The 17309-nt window shown below is 33.2% G+C and overlaps 2 protein-coding genes across 3 annotated transcripts in view; both read left to right on the top strand.

Annotated features, from left to right (window-relative positions):
* LOC109448871 (uncharacterized) overlaps positions 1-17309 on the top strand; it is a 214662-nt gene that overhangs the window by 154893 nt on the left and 42460 nt on the right. The gene's annotated exons all lie outside the window — the stretch shown is intronic.
* On the top strand, positions 850-10000 carry DEFB110 (defensin beta 110). 2 transcript variants are annotated; one of them, XM_019734652.2, is made up of 2 exons: positions 850-904; positions 9867-10000. In XM_019734652.2, exons 1-2 carry the CDS (start codon positions 850-852, stop codon positions 9998-10000), a joined length of 189 nt encoding a protein of 62 aa, XP_019590211.1. The 2 variants fall into 2 exon arrangements, with proteins under 2 accessions (XP_019590211.1, XP_019590210.1); XM_019734651.2 differs by lacking the exon at positions 9867-10000 and adding an exon at positions 5457-5605.

Below are 17309 nucleotides of genomic sequence, written 5' to 3'. Positions count from 1 at the left end.
AAGTAGCTAATGTTTGAGAACAATGTCCTAGAAATTCTTTGACTCTGTGGTAGAAGAGAATTGTTCTCTGACTACAGCATCAACTTCTGGATACTGTGTAAAACTTCTAGCTCTTCCACATGTATCTGAAATAGTAGACTTGGACAGTATTCAAATTGGATCAGATGTCACTTCCAGTTCCATAAACAGAATTAAAAACATTGAACCTAGAATTGTGAAATTAGATGATTTATTATAAGAAAATTATGTCATACTTAAAAACCTATTGTGTCAAATATGTCCCATGCTCATTAATGAATCCACAATTTCCTGATCATGTTACATTTAAATAATTATACATTCCCTGAATTAAAGTAAATCATTCAACGTCTCTGGTTCTCATTGTTTTCATCTGTAAACAAAAGTGATCTCAATGGAAACTTTCAGCTATAAAATCCTATGATTCAGACATTCGACAGCTTAATATTAAGAACATTAGCATATGTAGCATGACATGTAGCATACAACAGCAGATAGGACATTTGCAACATTTTCACCATGATGTTTTAGCAACCCAAACACATATCCTCTAAAAGTCCCTTAAAGATTGTTTTCATGAGAGATTATTTAAGGTAACGCAACCAGGTGTTACTTTTGTGAGAAAAAATTAATAATTTTTTTTGTGACCATGCTCTTTGAACACAGCGCAATTCAACCAAGCATACAAATGTTCTTGCTATTGATAAGCCTCAGTAGGTAGAACCACTTCCTAGGAGAATCTATAAATAAAAAGAGTTCTCTGTTTCCTTATTTGAAAAACCAGACTGGACAAAGATCTTTTGACATTTTATTCCTAAGGACTTCTCTACCATGAAGATTCATCTTTTTTTCTTTATTCTGCTCTTTTGGGTCACAATTTTACCAGGTAACATAGAAATATTTATGAGCATATTTGTGGCAATGAATTTGACAAGACACCAGTTGTTTCTTGTTAAAAATGTGATAAAAACTTGGGGATTAAAGATTTTTATACTAAATGCAACATGATACTCTGGATTGGACCCTGGAAAAGGAGGGGGAAAAAAAGACAATAGTGGGAAAACTGGTGAAATGTGAATAAAGTGTGTAGTTTAGTTAATAGTATTATACCAATAATAATTTCTGAGTTTTGATAAATATAACAGGGTTGAGATGTTACCATAAGGGAATGTTGGCCTCTATTATCTTTGCAACTCTTCTGTAAATTTAATATCATTTCAAGATGAAAAGTTAAAAAAAATAAGGTCAATAAATTAGTCTAATTACTTTCATCCTGAAAGAATTAGTTAAAATTTATTCTTGCTGAAAAAAATATTCTTTAGCGTAATCAACTTGTAGATGGTTCTGTTTCAGGGAATGATCTATTTATCTTTTCCTTCCTTTCAACCTATGCCAGTATACAGCTCCCAATCAGTAGGAAGCCTTTCTCAATATTCTGTCCTTGGTAACAATAGGCAAATCATGTCCCTTCTTGGCTTTTCTTTAAATAGTTTTAGTCACTACTCTTCTGTCTGACTGCTACAGATCACACTAATGTTGAGTGCAATACCTTGTACATGAGCTGTATTTTTCATGAGAAATTTTCCCCCTCAAGGATTATCTCTTCACACCAGATATATAACACATTCTCTTCTTCTGAATTGGTGTGTAAGTATTAATTGCATAGAAATAGAATAAGTTTTGGAGATGGAGTGATCGTTGAGTCTACTCCCTTCTCCTTAAAGAGCTTAAGGACGAGCTCAAGTCTACCTGATTTATGATACTGGCACTGAAATAAGGCGCAAATATACTAACCCTCAGGAAAATATTCCTTTTTAGTTCCTGAATTATGACTAGAAGTCATAATAGAGGCCTAGGAGACTAAATTAACTTATCTTTCTTTGTGATTATTGTAAAGTCCATGATGACAATCTAAAAATTTACACATAACAAACTGATAAATTATCATTAAGGGTTGCAAGTGGATAAATTTCTAACTAGGGACCAAGCATCAATGAAGTGACAAAGTAATACAGTTATTAATCTAGCTAAGAAAATAACTTCCTCTTCCTCCATTCAAAAATTGTTAGAAAACGATCTCTGGATTTTTTCTAGATCTAGAAAGAGCTCCCCCCACACTAAAAAAATATATATTAACATGTGATAAATCCTTTTCTTCTTTTAATTTCAACCATAGCTAACATTAATAAATCACTGTGCCCAGTGTTTTTTTATGTTTCATTAAATTATTTTTTCCTTATAACAGCCATATCAGGTGCCCCTACTAATAACTGAAGTTATTCAAGGATTTAGCAACAAATTTAAAAGTCATGTGTCCTGCAGACTTATTTTATAAACCAGTTGGGTCAGAGAGTGATATAGATTACAACATCAGTGTTAACTTTTTGTATATATTTTTTCTTATATTTTCAAAATGAGGTCATTGTCCCTGTTAATGACACGTGCAAAATTTTGAAAGAAATCATACAATTTTGAACAAAAAAAAATCTCTAAATAAAAGAAAGATGTCAAGATATATATTTTCTCTGCAAAATTAAATAGGTGTGATATGGAATATAAACATTTTAGAAAATAGTTAATCAATAAGAATCTTGAATCTTGTGTTTCATCTTATAGTTAGTTCACCAACATATGCAGTGGAACTAAGTAAACTTAAATGACATTTATGTAACTCTTTTAGAGTTCCTCATACACACACACACACACACACACACAAAATACAAGGTATGACAATTAAGTTCGCAAACTCATCCTAGAAAAGGTGCTACATACCTAATTGCTGAATATCACTACGGTCACCTTCGAAGTACTCCCCTTGGGAAGCTATACACCTACACCAGTGCCTACTTCAAAGAAATTTTGGAACTCTTTTTCTGGAATGGCCATCAGAGCTGTTGTCATATTACCCTGGATGTCCTGAATGTCATAAAAATGCCTTCCTTTCAATATTTCCTTTATCTTCTGGTAAAGAAAAAAGTCACTGGGGGCCATATCAGGTGAGTAGGGAGTATGTTCCAATACAGTTATTTGTTTACTGACTAAAAACTCCCTCACAAAAAGTGCCCTGTGAGCTGGTGCATTGTCGTGATGCAAGAACCATGAATTGTTTGTGAAAACTTCAGATTATCTAACTTTTTCGTGCAGCCTTTTCAGCACTTCCAAATAGTACACTTGGTTAACCATTTGTCCAGTTGTTACAAATTCATAATGAATAATCCCTCTGATATCAAAAAGGTTAGCAACAAGTTCGCACAATTAATTGTCACACCTCATGTGTGTATGTGTGTGTGTTTATGTGTGTATTCAGGTGGTGAAAGTTCTAACACAAAATTGAAGTAGAAAAACTCATTCCACTAAGACTGTTACAGATGAAAAAATGTCTAGATAAAAGTCTTTAGTTTTCTATGCAGAGAAATTTCCAGTGAAGTCATTTAGCTTTCCAATTCATTTTCTAGAGTTCATAAATGCAATGAATGTTTAGAAATGTGATATTGTTTCATTCTCACCTATTGTTTCACTTTATCTGCCAAATTGAAATATGCGCTATTACCAATAATCACTTTTCTTTAAATCTGACATGTACTTTGATTGTAGAATAGATAGTACAGTTTTGTGGTGAAAGGGTAGTCATGATTTTTTTCCTGTTTCAAAAGAGGTGAATAGTAGCCAAAGGGATAAAATAGTACATGAGTAAAATTAAAAACAAATTATGAAATGAAATTATTTTTTTATTATCTTGCTCATTTCTAGCTTATATCTTAAGTAGGAATTTATATTTGTTTAAAGACAATCTCTAGTATACAATATGAATGTTGCACATGGAGTGCTTTGTGAGAGCAATGGAAAGAAAGATTACTTTCTTGAAAGTGATCAGCAGAAACTTCAGAGAGAAGATTGTATTTGAGCAATGTATCTGAGGTTGGAGGCAATATATGTTTGGTTTATCACGGCATCACTAGAACAGTGGTTTTCAATGACAGGCAGCTTCATTCCCAAGGAGACATTAAGCAGTGTCTGAAGACATTTTAGGTTGTCACAATTGGTACTACTGGCATAGTGGGTAGGGGGAGGCCAGGGATGTTTCTAAACATCCTTCAGTGAACAGAATAGCATCCCACAGCAAAAAAACTGTTCAACCCAAAAGGTCAATAGTGTCTACATGAGACACCCTGCTCTAGGAAATGGCATAGAGCTTAACAAGGAGCTCTGCAGTTGACCCTTGAACAACAAGTTTTCAAGTGTGTGGTCCACTCATACATGGGTTTTTTTCAATAAATACTGTAAATGCATTCTCTCTTCCTTATGATTTTGTAAAAACAGTTTTTTTCTAGCTTACTTTATTGTAAGAATACAGTATATAATACATATAACATTCAAAATATGTGTTAGTACACTATTTATGTTATTGGTAAGGCTTCTGGTCAACAGTAACTATTAGTAGTTGAGTTTTGAAGGAGTCAAAAGTTATATACAGATTTTCAACTTTGTGTGTGTGTGTGTGTGTGTGTGTGTGTGTGTGTGTGTGTGTGTGTGGTGGGGAGGGTTGTGGATGCCCTTACGCCCCACGTGGTTCAAAGACTCCTTTCTGAAGCACTCCTTTCTTCAAAGGACTTCTTTCTGAAAACACATGGGCCAACATGTAATGTGAAATATAAAATTAAATATATTTAGCTTGGAATCGTTCTTACAGCCTATCAGACCAACATCCCACATTTTCCCCAGTATCTCCAACTATCATAAATAATAAAATTCAAGTGATTGTCAGTCTCCAAGCTACAATAGGAAATGTGTAGCTTGGAGCACTGGTAATTTTAGAAATCCTATAATGGCCAACAATGGCCACACCTTCTAGACATTCTAATTTTTTTTGTCTTAATCAATGCTGTCTCTCATCAGACATGTGTCTAAGTTAGATCATTTCTTCAGGGAAGTGAATCCAAAAATATCCAGGGGAGTTGTAAGAATTCCAACAAATTGCCTAACATTGCCTCTCTCTCAACATTTTAGAATAGCAAAATCAAGCTGCAGTAGAAATCTTGAAGAACTCATAAAGCACAACATTCAGTCTAAATAATGTTTATGAAAGCAGTAAGGGGGAACCCAGATGCAATTAGGTGATTGTAGCGACTCAACCTGACAGAAAATAAATTATGAATACCCTTTTCGTCTTGACTTTGGGGACTATTCTTGATTTATTACCTAGTGATTTGTAAATCAGCAAGCTGGCACATCTCACTTAGGTCTTAGAAACTTTCTCATTTCTAGGATTGACCTTACACCAGGGGCAGTGCATTTACTTAAACTTTCCTCAGTAAGATTTTCATAGCCTTTAATCTTTTGTCCTACTCTATGATATTTGCTTCCTGAATTTTCTCCATTTAAAATATAGGTGTATCATAGCTAGATTGCTAATTTCAGTCATTCTTTCCTTTTTACAGCCAGAAAGAGATACCCCCAATATGGTAGCTTGGATTTGAGGAGAGAGTGCAAAAAGGGTAATGGTCGATGTAAACTTGAGTGCCATGAAAATGAAATTAGGATTGCTTACTGCATGAGACCTGCAACTCATTGCTGCTTGCAGAAGTAAAGAACACAGAAGAAAAGAAAGAGGCACATGGTCCAAGAAGAGAGGACCAGTGATACTAAGTCTTCTCAGCACACCCTTCAAGGCCTGTGTATGTCTGTAATACACAACGCATTAAATAAAATTTAATACTGAACCATTCAGAAGTGGTTCTGTATCACACGTGTATCTGGTGCCTCTGCATTGCATTTTCTCTTGATCGCTTGGTACCAGCATAAGCAGATTTTGTTTTATGGAAGTTCTTCAACAACAATTTAAAGTTCTATGTGCCTTGTGTGAGTTGACATAGTTGTGTTGTGAGAAACCCTAGGTCAAAGAAATAAGAGGACCACAAGCCTATAATAGAAATGTGCTGTTATTTTATTATTAAATGCTGTTCTACAGATAATCCCAGGAAAAAATATAAATCCACTGGGCTTGTGAGACTAGACATTGAGAGTATAGGCCCCTTGCATGAGAGAGACAGAGCTGAAGTGAGAGGATGACCAGAACAGAAGAACAGAAGAGCAGAGGAAAATCATAACAAAGTCCAATTTCTGTTCTGCTCTATAATTTAGTGGAGAAAAAATATGTATCAGGAAAGAGAAAAAAGAATAAGAAAGGAAGAAAAGAATTTCATTAAGGAAAAGAGGCTATACATAATTAAATATTTTAATGAAGAAAGTCAGAAACTAAGAATAATAGCTGAATTCAGCTTCTCAGTCCAGGGAAATGACTCTGTCTAAGGGGGCAGACGGCAAAAGAAAGAAGGAGTTATCTTCACTCTGCAGTTCCACTCTGCCTGAGTTCCTCTTACTACTTCCTGTGAAGGTCCACAGTATTTTTCTCAACCATACCTCTGTATCACACAAGTTCTATTAAAAAATGCAAAATCTACTTCTTTATTAGTTTAGGAATACAATTTAGTTATTTGTATTAATTCAGAGTTTTTAAAATCATCAATACCACAACATAGTAATAAAAACAGCTACTAACTTCCCTTACTCCCAAAATGAAATTGAATAATTTTTTGGTTATTTAACAAGAAAACTGGAATGTGTTGTGTGGATACATTTGGATCAGACATGGACTCAGAAGGAGATGAGAAGTCAAAGAATTGCCAGACCCCAGCTACCCTCTTGGTATTTTCATTGTGGCATCGCATTTCATTTTCTAAATGTAGATATGAGATCTAAGGATGTATGTTCAGACTAACCATTATCTGTTACAGGGATATGCACGAGGAAGGATTTTTTTTCTATTTTGATCAAGTTTCTAGATATATTTTCATCACAAGAGACTGTGTAATTTTTAGGGTTTTATTTTAATAAACGTGAGTTCCCATTATGAAACAATTATTTGCTAAACATACATTGAAGCCTTATCACATGCATGATCTTTCACGTATTTTAATCCTTTCACTGTGTTGATTTGATTTTTTTCCCAAAATGTGTCAAAATCCACGAAAAAATAGAAAGTTGATATTTTGACTATTGTAGGCATTTAATAATAGCATTTTGAGCTGCTTTGACATTATTTTTATTTTAAATCTTTGTTATATGGTAATAAATTTACCATTATATTGAATTTTAGCAAAAAATACTCAAAACATACTAAGGGGTATCAATTAAAGTATAGATAAATTAGAATCTAATGGCATTGATGACATAAAAATTTTATTACAAAACATTACATGATATGGCATACAAAATTTCTTTGTTGATGATAGTGCAAGCCACAGGAGAACATATTTAAAAATCTTGTAAATGGAGAAAAATCTCATAAATGGAAATATTCATTTGGAGATAGCTGAACATTGCAGCAAAGGAGTTAATAACAGAATATAGACTTTGACTACTTAATGTATTCCCTTGTAGTATAAATATCTTCAAAAGTATTTTACAATATTCATTTAAATAGGGTTTCTCAACCTCTGCACTATTGATATTTTGGTCCAGACAATTCTTTGTTGTGGGAGCTGCCTTCTGCATTGTATCATTATAATTATATCACTATATTATTAGCTTATATCATGAGATTATATCATTAGTTGCAGGATGTTTCGCAGTATCCCTAATTTTTACTCACCAAATGCCAATAACACTCCTCCATTAATTGTGACAATCGAAAATATCTACCTCCATGGCCAATCCTCTTTGAGGGGCCTGGTTTGGAACCCCTGGTTTAGAATCACTGGTTTATAATTAAGCACTCATTCTCACAGAAATTTAAAAATGAAAATGGAAATGTCAAATAAAATCAGTAATATTTTCAGGTAGTCAATGCATTTTCTGTGTCTTGTGAGAACAAATTTCTACTTGAAATTTTTACACAACATAGCTGTGGTTCTAAGGTGATATATTATTTGCAAATACCTAAGAAGTGATAGAACCAATTTTGCAAAGCATGCTTTTTGTTTCTGGATCATATAGTTCTATAGATTTTATGATTTAAAACATTTCTATTCTTTGAAATAATGAGAAAGTAAAAAGAACATTAGTATATTTTAAATTTTAGCAATGATCATTATAAATCTATACGTCTCTTTTCTGAATTAAACGTATCTTAAAAGTCAACAAGTCTTTGGTAGGTTGACAAAATATTAGGGTCTCAGCAATGTTGATTAGCTTAAAAAGTACCCACCCAACGAAAGTATTTTTTAAAAAGTAAAATGAAATCATGCATCACCTTCTTCCCTACTTTAAATTATATCAAGTATGGCGTGAAATAACTTTAGATTTTGCCAAAATTCACCAGTGGCCAGGGATTCTGTCATCATGAATTAGCTTTCCATTCTCAAAGCAGTTACATATATTCACATGTCAAAACCTGCCTGACAATTTCTTGCACTTTAAGCTTAACTTAGTTCTCTTTCCTACTAACTTTATTAATGATAAAGTAAGTGCACTTGAAATCTTCTCTACATTCTACACATTTGAAGTTTCTGTCCAGTTCTCAACCTAATGCTCAGAGATTATTAGGCACTCAAATAAACACCTGACATGTGGCATTGAAATGAAACCATTTTGAATTTCAATTAGATTGTAGACAGGCAATTAGGTTCTATGAGTTAACATTACATAATTTTAATCTAAATTCAGTTTAATTCATTATCTACATTTTAGTGAAATTATTTTTCTTTATGTTCCTGACACATAAAATTTAATATTCCAAATATATTTGTAATAGCTATGTTTATTATATTCTGTCATGTGGATAAGTGGAGTGACTTATCCAAGATAAGTAAGTGCTATGATGAAATTTGGAGAAAAAAATAATCCTGACTTCATAGTCTTTTTTTTTATTTAAAGACATTAATTGCAGTACAATTGAATCATTAAGAAAAATAAAATCATCAAATAACAAAAATATTTGCTTCCATTTACTGTAGTTTAATGTGTTAACACAAAGTTGTTCTAAGTTTGGAATCTTAGAACACCCTTCTTTGCATTGTCCTAGAAGATTGACAACTAACTAAAAGACTAGCGTGTGGCTCCCCTTTTTACTAAATACTTAATGTATACAAAACTGTTTGTATGTGTATATCTAAAGTGGTTTTGTTTCCTCAGTAAATTACTCTATCAGTATTTTCACAACTACTATGTTATAATTATTGGGCTATACTGGGTAGGACAGAACAAAGACTCAGAAGAAATCATAACTGTCATATAGGGGTTTACATTTTGGCCGCAAGAATAAAAGTATCATAACTCATGTTTAAGAAAAATACATATAATTAAGTACTAAATTATGCATATTGCTCATTCAGAAGTTGTAGACTGGCAAAAGGGACCTATCCGTTTGCTCTAGTATAGTAAAGGAATATTGCAATTAAGAGGAGTGAGATCTGGAATGATGAAGAAAGCATTGAACAAATGATTCTGTGTAAAGATAATAACAGTAGATTTAAAAAACTGAGAAAACATGAAAATGAAAATTATATGTATTTAAATATCTATAAACATTGTCTTAATGAAAACATGGGAGAGTAAATCTGATCTTAATAAAGAAACAAAAAAATTAGGCTGGGAAGTGCCCCCAGGAGTCAGCTGAAGTTTAGGACTGATGTGAGATGTTAATATGACAAAACTATTTTGTGTAAATAAAATGTTTATGGCTTGGTCACTTTCTAAAACAACTGATAAATTCTGTTTTAAAACAATCTGATATCCTAGAATCTCCATCTCACACACATGATCTCATGTCTAGGACAGATTTTTTCCTCCACTTAGTAAGAACCTCAAATGAAAACCTGGATTGACGACTTTTTCTTTATCGATTGCAGCCAGAAGTAACTTTGAACCAAAGTATAGATTTGAGAGATGCCAAAAAGTGAAAGGAATATGTAAAACATTTTGTGATGATGATGAGTATGATTACGGATACTGCATTAAATGGAGAAGTCAGTGTTGCATATAAACTCAGGATAACAGAAGTACTACTGAACATCAAAGTATGGAACACAGATGCATCTTTACTGACTCAAGAGTAGGTAAAAAAAGAATGTTTTCAATGTTTAATGGAAATATGCACTTTTAAATGCCAAATACCACTGTTTATGTAAATAAGAATGATTTGCAGTCTATTGTGTCTATTCATTGACTTCTCAATTTCTTTGTACTTCAGATGGATGAACATATTAATTAAGCAAGGGAACAGACTTTAATTATGCGTATAATCTCATCATGACCATTTAGACACCCAGAGGTTCATGTCACCTATCTGAGTTGCTCTGCTTCTTCTCTAAATGTATGTATGTGACAGTATTGCCAGCTTTAATATGATAATCAGGGCTCTCTTCATATATCCTTTTGTGCCACATCAAAATTTCTATATATGTACCCTTAATTTTTTTCTTAAAAGAGAATGCATGTTTTCTCCCTTACAAAGGTGAAGACTTCCAATTTTGGCTTGCCTGATGATTTTCTATATTCATTTAACCAATTCCTGTGAGATGACAATTTGAAATGACAGTGTTTAATAGTTCTCTCAGTAGGGCAATTAAAAGCACTTCATGGCACACCAAAGGGGGAAATGACAAAGTCTAAGAGAGACTTTTTTTATCCACGCAATTCTTTATTCAAATAAAATCCCAGAAGGAAGCTCAATAATAGGTGAGGTGATCTTGTCCCAGCAACTCAGGACTTGCACAACCATAATGATTATTTATTAAATTTTTTTATTAAAATTCTCTTGAAAATTGTGTTCTCTCTTCTATTTAAGTCTATATATAACATCCTTAATTTTGCATCTTGTTTGGCAATGCCTGACATATTTGCCCTTCACAGAAAACATTTGCTAACCGTTACATAAAAAGAACCAGTACAGTTTCCAAGAGCAAAATGTGATTCCTGAAGCATCGGTCTTCTCACCACCTGAGAACTTATTAGACATGGAAATTCTTGGGGTTTGGACTTGCTCAATCAATAACTCATCGAGGTGGGGCCCAATGATCTGTACCTAATCTGGCCTCCAGTTGATCATAATGCACAGAAAAATGTGCTAACTGTAGCCTAAAAATATTCTTACTATTGAATTTTGAAGCTCTTACTATTTGAATATTGCTCTTACTATTTAAATACTGAAAATCATGGTCCTTTAATTTTTTAGTGAACTGGGACCAGACTTTTTGAGATCCGTTGACATTACTGATAAAACATACTCAAGTAGAATTAAAAAGATGCCAAGTAATCTTGTTCTTTCTTTGGAGAAGATATGGGCAAAAGAAAAGCATAAAAAGAATCTTTCAGATGTAGTAATTAGAATTCAGTCTTGCATATTGGTTTGTCAATAGTTGTCGTTTGACCTAAATTAAGTAAAAATAAACTCAGTCAGTGTTTGTCTTTTTTCTACTTGCTCAGTTGTTCTTCTGTCTCATCTTGTAGTGCTTTAGAAGATGAACATTTTTGAATAAAAGCCCATTTTAATCTCACATGGAGAAGTATATGAAGTGAAGCTGGCTATAAAACTGTTTTAAATTTTCTTTGTGTGGAAATTTCCATACAAATAATTGTTCTGCCTCCCTTTCCCTCACCCCAAACCCTTCCCCTTCTCCAGTCACTGTCCCTCTGCTTTCTCGTAGGAGTTTTAAAATTCAAAATATTTAGAAGGAATAAAAGGACATGTGCTAATAACCAATTTTCTTTAACTCTTACACATGCTTTGGACACAGAATGTGGCCATTGGCTGTGTTGTATTGAAATGGCAGTTCTGATTTTCTTGCTGATTCCAAGAATGGTATAACGGTCAACCGAAGAAATATATCAGGGCAGCCTTAAAGTTTTCCTCAGTTTTAACTAATCTTCAGACAAATTTCTTCCTGACTGTATGCCCCTGACTTCACTTTTCTTATTGAATTTCTTTAGCAAATTTGCAATTGTAATTTTTTCTCTGTATCTTTGAAATATATGTAAATTTTCTCCCACCTTCTGGTCAGTTTTACAACACAAGAAACGTTCTTTCTCAAGAACCTGAGAATCATCCCTTTGAATTGTACATTATTTCAAAGGACATAGCACACTTATATCTCAGTCTTTGGGGAAGGCTAAGAGCATAACTTCAATGGGTGCCAATTATCAAACACCAGGGACTAATCACGGAAAAATGCATTTGCAAACTCAGGGATAACTCAGTGCTCAAGGTAGGCCAAGATCACCCTCCTACCTCTATTATCCTCCAGTGCTTTTCCACTTGCGTACACCAGAGCTTAAAAATCCTTCCACCTTCGGTTTCATTAGACTTGAGTTCAGCCTTTCCCCACTATGGCAATAGTCTTGAATAAAGTCTTCTTTGACTGTTTAATTTTGTCTATTGCAATTTTTACTTTGACAAATAAAATGACAAAAATTGAGATTGTGGGCTTGAAGGGTTTGTTTAGGAAATATCCTCTCCCATATGGTTCTGATATCAAGCAGCACTAAAGAGATATTGTTTAGAAAAATTCCCTTGATGAGAGAATGCCAAAAATGCCGTGTGAGTTATACATATAAATGTGAGAAGGTAATAGAGATTATGATAATATTTCTTAAAATGGCCAAGGAAGACTTCAGGTAGAAAATGATATTTGAGTGCAGGAACCATTATGTGTGTTTAGATTATCAAATATCCATAGGACCTGGCACAGAGATTGACAAAGACACTTAATACATTTTTATTGAACGAGTGAATGGATAGGATAAGTGGGTGCATACATAAAGACCTTACCTTGAGGAATACGTACTCGTATTTAAGACTATAACATGGAAAATAAGAGGACAGGGAATTTTCAAAGAGTTATAATTGAAATGTGGTTAGAATTAAAAAAGACATTTTTAGGAAGAGTAGTCACAGACAATGCTAAATGATGTAGGATATCTTGGAAGATGTGGTGTTTTGGATAAAGTGAACATATAGTTGTATAAATTATTGTAAAAATCTGTTTACACAGGATTAAAATTCAATGTGAGAGCATAAATGCTAACATTCAGAAAGAAAAAAAATCTAATCCTTTGGCACAATCATCTGATTGAATTCTGTGTTTGTCATTGCCAGGCTAGTTGTCCTCTATCCCTGAGATGTATTAGCAAAAAGGCTCCTGAAAAATGCTAGTAGCGAAGGTTCTTTTGATCATTTTGTATTTCTTTAAACTCTATATCATATTGCTGAAGCTATTGAGCTTCTTTTACTTAACTTCCGTTAATTATTAGCTCATTAGATTCTTGATATTTATGCTTTTTAATTGAACGTCTTAGTGGCAGTAACTTCTTTTTGTCTAGACTGGAAATTCAAGTTTTCATATGTTTTAAAAAAATTTAACATCTTTATTAAGATATAATTAACATCAAATAAAATGTCCATGTTTAATGATAAAACTTGATGTTATTGTTTATTATGTACCCATGAAACCATCGCCCAAATCAAGATAGTGAACTTGTCAATCACTCCTAAAAGTTTCTTTGTACCTCTCTGCCTTGCATCCCTTCTTGTCTTGCACCCCTACTCCTTCTTTTTTCATCTGCCCAGCTAACCAATGATTTGCTTGTTTTTGTTTCTATATATTATGTTCCATAGAGTGAGTACTTTAAAAATCTGATTTATTTCACTCAACATAATTGTTTTGAGGTTCATCTATTCTTTTATGTCTATCAATATTTTATTTTTTCTATTGTTGATGACTATCAATTGCATGTATATATCACAATTTATTTTTCCATTCATCTCTGGATGAATATCTGGGTTATTTCCAGATACTGGCTATTGCAAATAAATGTACCATGAACATTCCTATAAAGCCCTTATGTTTACACATGTTTCCCTTTATTTATTTTGGATAAATAACTATGAATAGAATGGCTGAGTCACATGGTAGATGTATGTTTAACTTTTAAAAGCAACTACCAACTCGTCACCAAAGTGTTTTTAAGGTTTTATATACTCACCGTTAGGCAAGAGAATTACAATTCCTCCACATAACATACTTGCCAAGAGGATCTTTTTGGAATTTTAATTGAGATTGCATGAAATCTATAAATCAATTTGGGAAGAATTGATATCATAAAACTATTAAACTCTCTAGTCCCCAGACATGGTATAACTTTCCGTTTATTTAGGTCTTTTAAAATTTCTCCCAGCAATATTATGTACTTTTTAATATATAAGTCTCAGCACATAATTTGCCACGGCCCGCGCAGCCAGGAGGGCTCGGCCTGACAGGAAAGGGTGAGGAGATTGAGAAAAGACACAGAGACAGGAAAGCTGGAATCGGGATGTCCACTGTCCACGGATAGCAGAGCAATGGCGCAATCTTTATTTCACACACAGGTTTTATACAGTCTTAGAATAGTTATCTATACAAACAAGTATTAGCAGAACAAGCAGGTATTATTAGAACATTTTGTTTTGTGTATTGGCCAGTTTGTATGTCTGTGACTGCATTAGTGTTATCTTGTACTTTCTGGGAAGATTGCCGAGGCGAGGCTTCCCATGGGAATGACCTTGCAGCTGCAAGGCCCTTTTCAGCTCACAGCCCGCTCCCCACAATAATTTATCAGATTTATCCCTATTTCATATTTCTGATGCTATTCAATGCTGTTTTCTTTTTAAATTTTTGTTTCTTATCATTTCTATCATGTACAGATACAATTGTGGTTTTTTGCATCTTAATCTTGTATCCTACAAACTTGCCAAACTCAATTATTTGTTTTAGTAACATTCTTGTATATACCATTAAATTCCCTAAATATTTCATCTATAATCTTCAAATAAAGACTGTCTTACTTCTTTTCCAATCAGGATGTCTTTTTCTTACCTTATTGTACTGACTAGAAACCTTCAGTACAATGTTGAATAGAAGAGATGAAAGCAGACATGTTTGCCTGGTTCCTCATCTTAGGGAGAAAACTTTCAGGCTTTCACCACTCAGTATGATGTTAACTATTGTTTTACTATAGATGACATAATCAGGCTGAGTAAATACTTTATTTGTAATTTTCTGAGTGACTTGATGAGGAATGGCTTTGGATTTTTTTTTTAATTTATATAACTTTTATTCATTTAATATGATAAATTAGATTGATTGATTTACAAATGGTAAACCAATCTACATTTCTCATAAACCTCATTTAGTCATAATGTATTTTTTATATACATTATATATTTGTTATATTCTTGAAGAGTTTATGTTAAATTTATATTTTTCTTCATTGAATGTTTGGTAGAATTTTTTAGTGACGTTATCTGGGAATGAAGTTGAGTTTATGAGGAGGGTTTAAAATACAAAATTTAAAAGTTTATCTAGGAATGCTAAATTTGTATATGTTCTGTGCATAAAGAAAAAGGAAGTGGAAAAATGGAAGATTCTCTTCTAGCTGCAAAAAAAATGTTTAAAATATCATATATCACTCAACACATAAATTTCTGCCTTAGTTTGGGTTTAATTAATGAAATTCAAATTTCAATGGGAGTTTCTGTTCTGTTAAAGGCAATCTGAGCCTACATTGTTTAATACAGCCTGCCAATTTCATAACTATAATAAGAAATTATATTGTTGGGCATATTAATCATACGCATTGGCCTGACAAGTGTATATTTTCCCTGTAGGCAATTTACATGGGAAGCCAAGTTATAAGAATTTTCCTTCTGAGCAAAGAATAAGAACAGTTGGAAATAGAGGAGGGGTTTGAATGTTAAGTAGCATCAAAATGAGGGCCGGATTCTTTCATATGCAAAAAAAGTTTACTGGTACCAGGTAGTAGCAATATTCACATCAACATACACATATTTTTAGGCAGCTACTTTCCCCAGAGAAGTTATTTGACAGGCATGATTTATTTTTGTCTCATGTGGCTTTGCTTCTTGTATACTTTCACCTCCAAGTATACATATTTTGATTAACTCTGTCTTGCTTTAGATATATTGCTATAGAGAGATAGTAGGCAAGCTGTTTGGGATATAGGTCTTAATGTTACACTGTCTGGAGTCAGATAATCTAGAATTGTTGAGTCTTATTTTTGCTAGTTGTATAACCTTGAGCAGTTACTTAACTTGTCTAAGTTTTGGTTCCCTTATATATAAAATGGAAGTAGCAATACCTAGCTCTCCAGTTTGTAGCACAGTGCCTGGTATGTGTGTGTGTGTGTGTGTGTGTGTGTGTGTGTGTGTGTGTGTATCAATGTAACCAGCAATACTTATGTTAAATCAGATTTTAATCACCTGCTTTTTATTGGCCATAACTTGTGTTTCCATAATGTGACAGCATATCTTTTTTATGACTTGCAATGTACAATCTATATACTATATATTTCGGGGGGAGGGGGGGATATTACAACCAGTGTTGAACATAGGAATTGGTAGTTTATATCAAATCAAGTTGGGGATGATTTGATGTTACATGTGCACTGAGGATGTAAGGGAACTTTTTTTAAACAGAGGATAAGGGACCAGGTGAACTGGCAAAAGAGACCAACCAGAGAAAGAAAACAAATGAGGTGACTTACAGTCCACCATTCCATCTGCTGCTTCTCAAAATCAGCTTTTGTTTTAATTTGATGTTTTTTAGCCTTAAAATAAATTCTTAGTTTTTCTTGAGCTATATTGAGTGATTTACTCTTTGTTGAGTATAATAGTTTAGACCAGAATTGAGAAAACCTTTGATGACATTTCTCAGCGTTTATGTGTGTATGTGTATATGTGTGTCTCTTGGCACACAGCATATACATATCAGATATCACATTCAGTTGCTTCCTACCGTAATCAGATCAGTCAACAGCAGATACATACTCAAAGCTGAAAGACACCAGTTCACTGGTCAAGTCACATAATCATTCAAAGCTTGGATGCACAGTATTGAGATAATGACATTCAGTGATTAAAAAATAAACAGACTCGGAGAAAATATTGATTACTATTGCTTTGACTGCTGGTTAATGTATTAGATGATAAGGAAATTCCAAATTTATACCCCTTTTCTTATCTGTTTCAGGACTGTTTCACATATATATGTCCTGGTTTTTAAATAAATTTCCATATTTATATTTGAGATTTCATATCATTGGGCAAAATCACACTTCAAAAACAAAAACAAAACAAAAACCACAGAGATGTCTGGTTCTGGTAATGTAGCAGCAAGAGACATAATTCAGGTCCCTTATTGCTATGAATAGCCAGAAGTTTTAGATAAAATACAATTTAAAAATAGTTAACTATCTAGTTATGTTTATTGTATTGGGATAGCTTTACATACTAGACAAAA

Source organism: Rhinolophus sinicus, linkage group LG05 (genome assembly GCF_036562045.2).
Source record: "Rhinolophus sinicus isolate RSC01 linkage group LG05, ASM3656204v1, whole genome shotgun sequence".
In the NCBI taxonomy this organism is placed as follows: domain Eukaryota; kingdom Metazoa; phylum Chordata; class Mammalia; order Chiroptera; family Rhinolophidae; genus Rhinolophus; species Rhinolophus sinicus.
Note: the sequence above shows the minus strand (reverse complement) of the source record. Positions and strands in the feature narration are given on the sequence as shown.

Bases quoted from the DNA above. Each gene is read 5' to 3' on its own strand.
- DEFB110 (XM_019734651.2), top strand. From the start codon at position 850: ATGAAGATTCATCTTTTTTTCTTTATTCTGCTCTTTTGGGTCACAATT. The intron at 905-5,456 runs GTAACATAGAAA...TCCTTTTTACAG, and splicing joins TTGGGTCACAATTTTACCAG to CCAGAAAGAGATACCCCCAA.